Source organism: Macaca thibetana, chromosome 6 (genome assembly GCF_024542745.1).
Source record: "Macaca thibetana thibetana isolate TM-01 chromosome 6, ASM2454274v1, whole genome shotgun sequence".
Lineage (NCBI taxonomy): Eukaryota > Metazoa > Chordata > Mammalia > Primates > Cercopithecidae > Macaca > Macaca thibetana.
This window is the reverse complement of record NC_065583.1, coordinates 101,468,683-101,481,324: the sequence shown is the minus strand read 5'-3', so window position 1 is coordinate 101,481,324 and position 12,642 is coordinate 101,468,683. Positions and strand designations below refer to the sequence as shown.

Below are 12,642 nucleotides of genomic sequence, written 5' to 3'. Positions count from 1 at the left end.
AGATAGTGAGTGAGTGTGTGTGTGACCTAATTCAAGTTTGGTGGTCCAAGTGGTATTTTTCCTGGCCTGTAAAAATTCCAGGTATTTGCAAAACTGTTCTAAATAGTAATGTAATAGAAGTTTTTATAAAATTGAGTTAGTGCATATGTTTGGACTCTGTTTCTCCCTCTTTTGGTTACTATATATGGTTCTAATTTCCAGCTGTGCAGTTACTATTGTAAATTCTCAACATTTAAAAAAATTTTCAGATTTAAATTATTTGTATTGATATGTAATTTTTACATATTTAAGGGGTACATGTGAATTCTCAACAATTAATATTAAATAAAAGGAGAAGATTCTGTTCTATCCCAGATTAGAAATACCTTAGAATTTCTATTTGGGTCTATTTTCCTCCATTCCATTATTTTCTTCCTCTTCATACCACATTTATATACATCTTACCATTTATTTATATTTATTTAATACTTTGCTTCAGGAAAGTTAGTATTGTTCTGGAATCAGAAAGCCCTTCTAGCTAGTCTGTCTTGCCAGGTCTTTCTGATTCTTCTCCCTCAGGAAGCAAGTGGTGGTGACCACGTCGACATAAGAGATTTCCCGTCTGACTCCTCCCACCATCTCTGTAGGTCACAGAACCTCACGTCAACTGGCTCTCTTCAGACTGTGGTCAACTGGAAAATCCAGTCAGAGTTCAGAAGGGTGGGAAAATGAACCTAGAAAGCCTAATGTGGAGAAAGCCTTAAAATATATCCTTCATGTTCCACAGTAGTGATTCTTTTCTTTGGCGACACTGCAATGTAAATAGGTATTCTTGGCTAGTTCATCTGCAGGCAGCACCATCTTGGCATTTACACTCTACAGAAAAGGTACCTGAGGAGAAAGATGGTCCAAGTTACTTGCCACAAATCACACAGATTAACAGCAACACAGTCTGGGTGTATATGTCTAATATATTTCTTTATTATTTTTATATACAAGTAATGGTTGTTTCTTGTAGAAAAGTTAAAACAATGAAGATGAGCAGGAAGAAAAAAAATACCATCCAGGCACCCAGAAAATAACCATATTAATGTAGACATATCTTCTTCTAATCTTCTAGGTATGTATGTATACATATATGTATATATATACACATGCACACTTTTTTCTAAATTAACCCATATTGACCTATAACCTCCTTTTTTTTTTTTTTTAACTTAACAAAATACTGGGAATGTCTTTTTGTGTTTTTAATTCAGCTATTCCGTAGTATTCCATTTTATGATTATAGTGTAATTTAAGTAGCCAGCCCTCTCCTTTTGGACATACATGTTGTGCCAAGTGTTGATTACAATAAGTATTTCTGAAATGAACATTCTCATCCATACATCTTGGTGCTGCTTTTTTTTTTTTTTTTTTTTTTTTTTTTTTTTTCCTATAACCCAGGACAGTGCTGAAGTGCTTCTTTTTTGTTCTTTAATTTCCTCAGTTTTAGTTCCTAGAAGTGGCAATGCTGGGCTGTTGGGTTTATACATGTTTGAGGTTCTGATGCACATGACTAAATTACCCTCCAGAAAAGTTCTACTTTAAGTTCTACTTAAGGCTTTCCCACCCTGGGACAGCTAAAGACTGGCCAGAGATTTGCAACTGCAATGATGTGTTTACCACCTCCCTTATCAGCAATATTTGCAATTAGCCTCCAACCTTGTTCCCGGGATTGTTTCCAGTGAAAATTAGCCATGCCCAGCTAATTTCTGTATTTTTAGTAGAGACAGGGTTTCACCATATTAGTCAAGCTGATCTTGAACTCCTGACCTTGTGATCTGCCCACCTTGGCCTCCCAGAGTGCTGGTTTGGGAATGGTACCTGTGGGTGCACCTGGAGGCATGTTTAGACACCAGCTGAAATCACTTTGGTCTTTCTAGCAAACCTTAACTAATGGGCTCCACTCACAAAGGGTCAACTTCCAAGATTTTAGCTAAGGGCCTCCTATGTTCAGGACAATAATGGAGTTAAAAAAATAAGGCTGCAAGGCTGCCTGGGAGGCGGAGCTTGCAGTGAGCTGAGATCCGGCCACTGCACTCCAGCCTGGGCGACAGAGCGAGACTCCGTCAAAACTAGAAGATATGTGGGCTAAAGCAGATATGTGAATAGCTACCCACATAGGAAAAAAACCGAAATGAAACAAAAACAAAAACAGAAAATAAGGTGGGAGTCCTTTTACAACCATGGATATGTTTTCTTTTCTTTTTCTTTCTTTTTTTTTTTTTTTTTTTTTTTTTTTGAGACGGGGTCACTCTGTTGCCCAGGCTAGAGTGCAGTGGTTCGATCAGGACTCACTGCATCCTCAATCCCCCAGGCTCAAGCAGTCCTCCACCTCAGTGTCCCAAGTAGCTGGGACTACAAGTACGTGCCACCACACCTGGCCATTTTATTTTTTTTTTGAAATGGAGTCTTGATCTGTCACCCAGGCTGGAGTGCAGTGGTGTGATCTTGGCTGACTGCAACCTCCACCTCCCAGGTTCAAGCGATTCTCCTGCCTCAGCCTTCCGAGTAGCTGGGACTACAGGCAAACACCACTAGGCCTGGCTAATTTTTGTATTTTTAGTAGAGACGGGGGTTCACCATATTGGTCAGGCTGGTCTTGAACTCCTGACCTCATGATCTGCCCACCTCAGCCTCCTAAAGTGCTGGGATTACAGGCGTGAGCTACCAGGCCCAGCCTGGCCAATTTTCTTAAATTTATTTTTTGTAGAGATGAGGTCTCACTATGTTGCCTAGGTTGATTTCAAACTCCTGACCTCAAGCGATTCTCCCACCTGGGCCTCCCAAAGTGCTCGGATTACAGGCATGAGCCTCTGTGCCCAGCCAATACCTTTTATTTTCTGAGCATTGTTAAATTCAGGGATGGGTTGCTGAGGGACAATATGACAGATTACACGCGATTTGATGTGTGCTGACTAAGGCCTGTGCATGCCTGCATTTTTTAGTCACGGAATGAACCATACTCAAGTTCAGATTCTAGTCCTGCCGCTTCCTATGTCCTTGACCAAGTGCCTTCACTTATCTGAGACTCACTTTCCTCATCCATAATTATTCCAATTGCATTTGGTTGCAGTGAGTAGAAATTAAGTATTTAGGCTGGGTGCAGTGGCTCACACCTGTAATCCCAGCACTTTGGGAGGCCAAGGCAGGTGGATCGCTTGAGCTCAGGATTTCGAGACCAGCCTGGGCAACACGGCAAAACCCTGACTCTACAAAAAATATATAAATTAGCTGGTTGTGGTGGCTCACACCTGTGGTCCCAACTACTTAGGAGGCTAAGATAGAAGGATTACTTGAGCACGGGAGGCAGAGGTTGCAGTGAGCTGAGATAGTCCCATTGCACTGCAGCCGGGGGGTCAGAGCGAGATCTTGTCTTTAAAAAAAAAAAAATGGGGGAGGAGGGAGAAATCAAGTATTTAAAGCACTTAAGGACAGCCCCCAGCCCCATGGTAGTGCTTAGCAAGTGTTTGGTGAATGAATGGATTCATGCTCTAGGCTTACTTAGAGTTTAGTTTGCTTTCAGATGGGGTTCTGCTTGCTCACTGTACTTACCACTATATGAGAATTGTATTGTTTATTTTCAAATTTGCCACATATTATCTGTTTCTCCATCAGCACAAAACATTCTCAGGAGGAGAGTTGGTTCCCAGTGCCTGAAACAGTGCCTAGCACACAGAAGATGGTGAATTAATATTTGAGGTTATTTCTCACTCACATTCTGTCCAGCAACCCAGTCATGTTACCAGGAGGCTGTTCAGCACGGGACACTTACCACACCATTCGTTGACCCTCCACTTCCCCCTCTTCCACTTATCACACCATTCGTTGACCTGTGCTTGCTTCCAGCCATCCTCCGTTACCTGAAGAACGACGGGAAGGTCCATTTGGTGGTTTTCAACAACCTGCAGCTGGCAGACGGAAGGCGGCACAGGCTCCTCCTGAGGCTGAGCAATTTGCAGCGAGGGGCTGGCTCCCTAGAGCTCTACCTGGACTGCATCCAGGTGGATTCTATTCACAATCTCCCCAGGGCCTTTGCCGGCCTCTCCCAGAATCCTGAGACCATTGAATTGAGGACTTTCCAGAGGAAGCCACAGGTAGGAACGCACAAACCATTCTCTGAAGTGGAAAAATGAGCTGCCGGTGCCTAGGGAGTGCAGAGGAGTGTGCTGAGAAATTCCTGCTGCAGGTCAGTGGGTCTAATGTCGGTTGCACATCAGAATCGCTTGGGGAGCTTGAAAAGCAAGTGCTAGGGGGCTGCCCCTAAGACAAACCGAATCTGAATCTGTCGGGTGGGGCCTAGGCATCAGCACATTTTTAAAACACCAATTCTAATGTGATGCCAAAATTGAGAGCTTGTGCTTTCAATGGTAAGTAGAGACTATGGATACAATTGTAAAGTTGGAAAGGAAGGGCAAAAATAAAAATAACTACCTCAGAGTGATGACGTTATCTATTTTCAGTTTTCTTTAATAAAAATAAAAAAGAATGATTGGAAACTGCCAAGCTGTCGGAACAGCATTTTCGCAGGTCTTGTCAGAACATCCACTAACAAAAGGGAGCTTAGCTTAGCTCCATTTGGTCTTAAGACATCACCTCTGTCTTCTGTTTTAATCCATGTTGATGGTATTTTTATTATTCTGTCATTGCACCTGCTGTAGAAATTGCCACATACATTTCTTTTAGAATTGTGTGCTAGTCAGTGCTTTGTTTTCTATAAAGAACTAGTATTCTTTGTCCTTTCCAATAATGCATAACTGGTTTAAAGTTCCTGAATTTCATCTGTTATATAAGCCTATGTCAAATCAGTAACTATGTTCATCTGCTATGGCCCATATTATTTTTGTCTGCTACCTCTCAATCCTCACTTTCCATTCCCTTTGTTAATTCATTATATTAATATATGCTTTGGTTACAAGCTACTCTGAGCCCTTTGTACAGAGAAGCAGGGTGTAAGCAATAATTTCCATTGCATGTAGGAATGCTGTACAGTTTTAGATAGCAATATAAAAACTATGAATCTGATCCTAGAAGTTTTGCGCTTGAACAACAGGAAGCATTTTTAATCGGAAATTCCAAGAAAGCTAAAATCCAAGGTTTGGGGTTTTTTTTGTTTTTCAGTCATATATACAGAGAGATTTTTTAATGTAGATTTACATATGGAAAAAAATTAATAGAAAGATGTGCTCAACTTTATTTCTGAATCCCCAAAGTAGCACACATAATCAGAATGACAGTCAGAAATTGTGTCACTGCTCATTTCAGAAATTAGTGTTCACCACCAAATAAGTCAATTTCTAAAAGTCAGGACTCAGCCTTGACAAAGTCATCAGAAACTGTACTTACTGGAATTTTCTCAGAAGCTCTACCTCGTTAGACCATCGGTAGTGATCACAGTGGCTCAGTCTCATAGTCACCTACTCATTCATTCAGTCAGTCAACAAATAGGCACATTCTAGGCATTAGTGCTACTGTGGCGGGCAAAGCCAGTCGTTGTCCTGACTGCCGAGATTGTAGTCTGATGTCCAATACAGTATGTGTTAAATAGCATATGTTGCCTAAATCTTAGCTAAATCAAAAAGCAGAATTCCTCTGAAAATCCTCAGCTGTGCTCATTTCTATATAAGGATGATGACTTGACCTTGGCAGTTAACATAAACGTTTGGTTGTATATAGATATAATAAAAGTGATTGCAAGCAGAATTCACAAGATAAAAGGGCAAGAAAATTTACTTTTTGACTAACAATGAATAATATCAACCCGAAATGTAAAAATACGATGCCAACTGCCTAATGATCATAGAAGATATTATTCATTCTCATAGCCCGAAGAAATCATAGGCTTTGCTAGAACCTTGAGTCAAGACATCCAAAAACTAATACTGTTTAAAATTGGGATTAACACCTTATTTATTGCGATCTAAATTCCATAAACAAATTACAGACAATTCTTAAGAGCTTCCCGTCACAAAATAACTCCTTTACCATGTAGGAAAAGAGCCTTTCCTTTTCTCAGCCCTCTTGGTGGCAATGCCAGCATTTTCCTAGGCTGCTGGCTACTTACATATTCACTTCAATCAAAAAGATAGGGCTGGCAGGCTTTAGGAAAAAATGTGATCCTACAAAATTATGTAAGATGTCAGAGGGTCCAGCGATACAGGACTACTTGATTATGAAAATTGCGTGAGTAGGCAAGCACATTGGCTTTTCAACAGTGTCAGCAATCTGTGGTATGAATGTGATTTCTTCCAGGACTTCTTGGAAGAGCTGAAGCTGGTGGTGAGAGGCTCACTGTTCCAGGTGGCCAGCCTGCAAGACTGCTTCCTGCAGCAGAGCGAGCCGCTGGCTGCCACAGGCACAGGTGTGGGCTCTTGGGCAGTTTGCATACCTTCATCAACACAAACTCCAAAGACCCTGAATAGGCAGGGTCCCATCACCAAAAAGTGGGACTGTCAACAGAGCAGCCCAACAAAACGTATCTATGAAAATCAGGCTCTTGAACAAAATCCAGGGCAAGGAGTATTTTCATTAAACTTTTATTTTTATGATTCACATGAATTTAGACTCAAATAGTCAGTGGCATCATTATCATTGTTTTTAGCTGAATTAAAGAAATTACCCCAAATTAAATTCAAATATTCTGGGTTTTTGAATCATCTTGTCATGATGATTTCCTGGGGAATCTTTTGGTTTTGAGTCACTTAGAAATGACCATCACTGGTTGAAAACTCTTTGCCTTTTGCTGTTCCTACAGGGGACTTTAACCGGCAGTTCTTGGGTCAAATGACACAATTAAACCAACTCCTGGGAGAGGTGAAGGACCTTCTGCGACAGCAGGTAACAAGTGGGGCATATCATCAGAAAAGCCCTGCTCTTCTCAGAGCAGCTCCCCACAAGCTAGTGGAGCTGCAGGCCTGCGCAGGCATGGAGGCGGCCTCTGAGTCAGACCTCCAGGGGCCCACGCAGCCCCCCACAGCAGGGATCCACTGGAAGTTCTCTGGAAATGGGGGCCAAGTTCATGATGAACACACCATGGCTCTAAGCAGAGCGGGAGCCACCAAGGGCTGCTAATGCTACTGTAAGAAGTGTTACAGAGGGCCAGGTGTGGTGCCTCACGCCTGTAATCCCAGCACTTTGGGAGGCTGAGGTGGGCGGATCACAAGGTCAGGAGTTCGAGACCAGCCTGAACAACATGGTGAAACCCCGTCTCTACTAAAAACACAAAAATTAGCCAGGCGTGGTGGTGCATGCCTGTAATCCCAGCTACTCAGGAGGCTGAGCCAGGAGAATCGCTGGAACCTGGGAGGCAGAGGTTGAAGTGAGCTGAGATTGTGCCACTGCACTCCAGCCTGGACAACAGACTGAGACTGTCTCAAAAAAAAAAAAAAAAAAAAAAGTGTTACATAGATAGCTCCACATGGATTCTTTCATTCCTGGATGATTTCAGGCATTCCTTTTCAATCCTTTTCCTCTTCTCATTTTTAAAGGTTAAGGAAACATCATTTTTGCGAAACACCATAGCTGAATGCCAGGCTTGCGGTAAGTGCTTTCCTAGTAATGGGCTCGCCTGAGTCGGATGATGCAGGCTGATGAAGGGCTTGCGGTGAGTCTGTGTTAACCGCAGTTTCTGAAGGTCTACCACATAGTTGGAGGGGAGGGAGGAAAAGTTCAATGGGAAACTAAATTTTGTTTTGTCTTCCGTATATGTTCCTGGCGGTGAATAAGCCTGTGGATGATTGTTTTCCTCTAGGTCCTCTCAAGTTTCAGTCTCCAACCCCAAGCACCGTGGTACCCCCAGCACCCCCTGCACCGCCAACACGCCCACCTCGCCGGTGTGACTCCAACCCATGTTTCCGAGGTGTCCAATGTACCGACAGCAGAGATGGCTTCCAGTGTGGGCCCTGCCCCGAGGGCTACACAGGAAACGGGATCACCTGTATTGATGTGGATGAGGTAAAAGTTCACTTAGACCGGGAGGGAATCCCTAAGTATCCTCCTTACCCTGCAGCTTTTGGAAAAAGAAGCCAGGCTGATGATTAAGGGCTGACTTGGGCTGTCCTCCAGGCTCCATCAAAACCACTTGCTTGGAGACCCTGAGACACAGGGATGGTGGAAGGAGACATGACCCAAGGTTATGGCTGCATTTGTCATTTTTCGTCTGCGTTTCCAACTCTTCTACTGGTCCATTGGCTACAGTGCCGACGTTTCTGCTTTACACGCTGACATTTGCATTGGTTATTTCTCTTAAGCAGTCTGTGCTACAATTTTGTTTTTCCCCCACTTTTGCAAATGTAGAAGGGGAGGATTTTTGTAAGGGTATATTTCAGGAGTCACCATGGATTTCTTCAGGCTTCCTAAAACAAAGGAGCAGAGGGGAATGTCACACCAACAAGGGGGAGGCCCTGTAACCTATTAGTAACTAAACGCGCCCAGGGAGGGCCCCGGAGGAGGCACATACAGCTGTTTGACCGGCTGGCAGAGCCCCAGAAGAGACTGTTTCAACACCATGGTTAGGCAGGCCAGGCCCAGTGGCTCAAGCCTGCAATCTCAACACTTTGGGAGGCTGAGGTGGGAGGATCACCTGAACTCAGGAGTTTAAGACCAGCCTGGGCAACAAGACAAAACCCTACCTCTACAAAAAATATGATCATTACCGGGGCATGGTGGCATGTGCCTGTGGTCCCAGCTACTCTGGAAGATGAAGTAGGAGGATTGCCTGAGGCAGGAGGTTGACGCTGCAGTGAGCCATGATGGCACCACTGCACTTCAGCCTGGGCACGACCCTGTCTCAAAACAAACAAACAAAAAACATGGTTAGGCAATCATCAGTCTAGTCGCAAAGTAATGTTCATAGCAGGTAGCAAGGCTGCCACCAAAATGTGCCTTCAATGTGCCCTTCTCTTCCCACCCAGCCAGAGGAAGGCTGAAAGGACAAGCGCAGGAGAGAGACACAGGTAGGGAACTTAGGCACACTGGCTCCCTGGGGCTCCTGCAGGCCCTTGGTAACCTTAGTAACACTCAGCTGATTACCTTCCCTAGTAGTAAGCAATTAAGATGGTCTCTAGTAATCCCTCAATTGGAGAAACATCTGCACACATTTCACTGAACTGCATCTGGTTTTTATCTGTGAGCTGGAATTTTCCTCTTTCTGAAAGGGCAGGAAGTGGTCATGTTTTTTACATTAGTTGAAGTGGATTAAAAAAAAAAAAAAACCAATCTCCAAGCTTCCTAGAGCCTTGGAATAGCATGGACTTGACAGGACATGGAGGCAGGCACAGGCCCTGAGGGATTATGTGGTACTGAAGAGGCACCGGCCCTGGCTTTGCCTTCTTAAGGTCTTTCTGACTGAGTAGTTGGTTTGCTGATGCTTTTGGAGTCATCTTAACAGCCAGCTAAGTGGTCCAGGGACATAGTCCTTTCACAGAGATTTGCAAATTCCGTGTCAGAATATCAGGGAGCTTATTACATTGAGAGGTAGGCTGGTTAATATCAAGGACCCTTTCAACATAGATGTGCCATTATTCTACAATACAGCAGAGCCCACTAAAAAGCAACGTTAGATTGTGTAGTCAGGGATTCAGTGGGTAACTGGATTTGGAAGCCTTTATTTCCTTTTATTATTTTTTCCACCAAAAGATAGTTAAATGACTAAACAAGTATGTGCAAATAGATGAAGAAAAGTTGGAGTGTTTTCTCGGTGTGGCTAAAGACTTTGGACTTTTTTGTCTTCAGTGCAAATACCATCCCTGCTACCCAGGCGTGCGCTGCGTGAATTTGTCTCCTGGCTTCAGATGTGACGCCTGCCCAGTGGGCTTCACAGGGCCCATGGTGCAGGGTGTTGGGATCAGTTTTGCCAAGTCAAACAAGCAGGTAGGCTGAAGTCATGGTTTCTATTCATTTCTCATCTTAACAGAACAACTGTGGTTGGTTCCCACCTCTTCGGTGTAGCCCTTGACCTCCTTGAGCAGCCAAGGCCATGTGGAATGTCATGGTGCAAAATGAGCAAATCAGGAAGTTTTTCAACCATTTCTAAGTATTTACATTTATAAAACCTAGAAGGGAGGAAGCTTTTAAGATGGGATAATAGAGTATTACTGGAAAAACAGTAAAAGGGGTAATATGGCTATTGTCATAATTTCAGGCTTATTTTGTTGATGGCCGTTGAACATTTTGTCCTGCAGAATAAGTTGAGAACCAGGGAAACAAAAGCTTTGAAAAATTAGGTCATTTTTATAGAGTCATTGTTGCCAATCCGAAGCTGTTTCAGAGATGAGGGGATTTTAAGAGTAGAAATAATCCCCCAAGGCAACCTCCCCTTTTTCTTATGTAAGCTATAAATTGCCATAAAGCACTTGAGTACTTCTTGACAGTCTCCATTTATTTCCAAATGTTCTACTATATCCTGGTCATTATTTAACTGACTGACTGTGAAATTCTTTTTGATGTTTTTAGCCCTTAAAAATGGTTGGTCTATACATATATTTTACTACTTTAGAGAAATTATTAGCTTTGAAGAAGGGCAGGGGCTTATTATTTCCTAGCTGCCTATCAAAGGGTTCTAGAGGGCATGATTTTTTAGACTAGAAAAGGTAGGCAAGCTAGACATATAGGAATGACAAGAGGCTGTTAGAGTCCTCTAAAGACAGAATCTCTAAGAACAAACCAAGGAAATAGACAAAACAAAATATAAGGTATTTGGTGTAAGGTAGTAAGGAACGCTTCTCAATAGACTTCCAGTAACATGGCAGACAGAACTGAAGTGGAAGGGAGCCACCTTGCTAAAATTTAACAGCAAATGTTACTGCATTCCAAAGTGAAAAGAAATAAAAGGAAATGACGCAGTGTCCAGAAACAAAGAGAAAACTCAAAGCCGGAACTGTGACTAAGAACTGATGCCACAGCAGATCCTGGGAGGTGGGAGCCAGGTCCGGGTCCTAGGAACGGGGACCTGGCTTTTACCCCCTGTGTGGAGTGGATGCAGCAATGGAGTCTGGGAACTTTGGAAAGGCCTAACACCCCCGCGTAAGTCCAGGACCCTCAAAGAACCACTCTATCCATTACAAGGAGACAGGAAAACTTGACTAGCCCTAAGAAACAATAAAGAAGCTTGACTTCAGCTTTAAGACATGCTTGACAAAAATGAAAATTACCCACAACAAATGTGGCACACATACAGTGTGGAACACATACAGTTATGAGTTCCAAATCTGTGTTATACATAAAATGCAGAAACACAAGCCAAAAAATTAAAATCATAACCAGCCATGAAAAGGTAAAATCCCCAGGGCCCTGTCTCAAGTCAAAGACACACCACTCTGTAAAGACACGCCAAAATTCAGGGCCAGTGGAATGCCCACAGGCAAAATCTGGGCTACTGAAGATATGCTCATAAACAAAAATGGCAGTTTATATAAAGAAACTACCATGAGGAAACATGATAAATATAAAGTAAATATAAAAAGGTAAAGAAATAAATACCATACTTAAAGAACAGGGCAATGTCCCATCTGAACAACATGGCAAAATCCCATCTCTACAAAAAATACACGCAAAACAATTAGCTGGGTGTGGTGGTGCGTGCCTGTGGTCCCAGCTACCTTGGGAAGTGGAGGTGGGAGGATCACCTGAGTCTGGGAAGTCGAGGCTGCAGTGAGCTGTGATTGTGCCACTGCACTCCAGCCTGCGCAACGGAGCAAGACCCTGTCTCAACAACAACAAAAGTGTAGGGCGATGTGAGAAAAACATACAAGTTTGAAAAACAGCCAAATAAAACTTTTATCAGTGAAAATCATTGACCTCAACTCAATAGATGGGCAAAACAGATTAGACACAGCTTCGCAGGGATTTCATAGGCTAGGAGGTGAATTTAAAGAAATCATCTAGAACACAGCACAGAGAAATAAAGATATGAAGCATATAACAAGAGGTTAGGAGTCAAAAGAAGATATTAACGAGAAAGTCCAATATTCATCCAACTGTAGTTCCAAAGAAAGACTAGAAAGCAGTTGGGGGAAACTGAGAATGTTCCAGAATTGAAAAAAGCTAAGAATCCTCAGATAGGAGAACTACACTGAGTCCCAAGCAAGATAAAAAAAACTTTCCTAACCTAACAAGGTGGTGGAACAGATGAATTACACAAGTTGTCTTTTCTGAATAACTTTCAATGCCATGAAAGCAATTCTCATTTGCAATTAGATTAAGTACAAACTGGTACAAATGCAGGGAGATGGCACAAATAACCCTCAGATGACCATTCTACCTGAAATTCTGCATCTTCACTTCACACACAGATAGCAAAACAAAGGAGATTTATTTGCATTTCTATTTAAGCAGCATGTCTCGCTAAAGTTTCTTTGAACTTTTCTGCACTAGGTCTGCACTGACATTGATGAGTGTCGAAATGGAGCATGCGTTTCCAACTCGATCTGCATTAATACTTTGGTGAGTATTTCTCACAGCTGTTGTTATCAAAGCAGAACTGGCTATTAAAACAAGTGTTTGTGTATAGACCATAGCTTCCAAACACACCTAGAACATGCGGGCATAATATATTTGATTGGCAGAATAAGGGCAAAAGTTTGTGCTAATGAAGTGTTTAATATGAGTAACTGTATATAAGTA

General features: G+C 42.6%; 1 protein-coding gene across 2 annotated transcripts in view; it reads left to right on the top strand.

Moving 5' to 3' along the window:
- Positions 1–12,642, top strand: part of THBS4 (thrombospondin 4) — a 59,710-nt gene that overhangs the window by 29,908 nt on the left and 17,160 nt on the right. For both annotated transcript variants that reach the window (XM_050795650.1, XM_050795649.1), the window contains exons 3-9: positions 3,871–4,118; positions 6,274–6,382; positions 6,776–6,858; positions 7,509–7,560; positions 7,772–7,974; positions 9,754–9,891; positions 12,394–12,462. In XM_050795650.1, the coding sequence (XP_050651607.1) occupies positions 3,871–4,118; positions 6,274–6,382; positions 6,776–6,858; positions 7,509–7,560; positions 7,772–7,974; positions 9,754–9,891; positions 12,394–12,462 (902 nt within the window). The remainder of the gene's footprint in view (positions 1–3,870; positions 4,119–6,273; positions 6,383–6,775; positions 6,859–7,508; positions 7,561–7,771; positions 7,975–9,753; positions 9,892–12,393; positions 12,463–12,642) is intronic.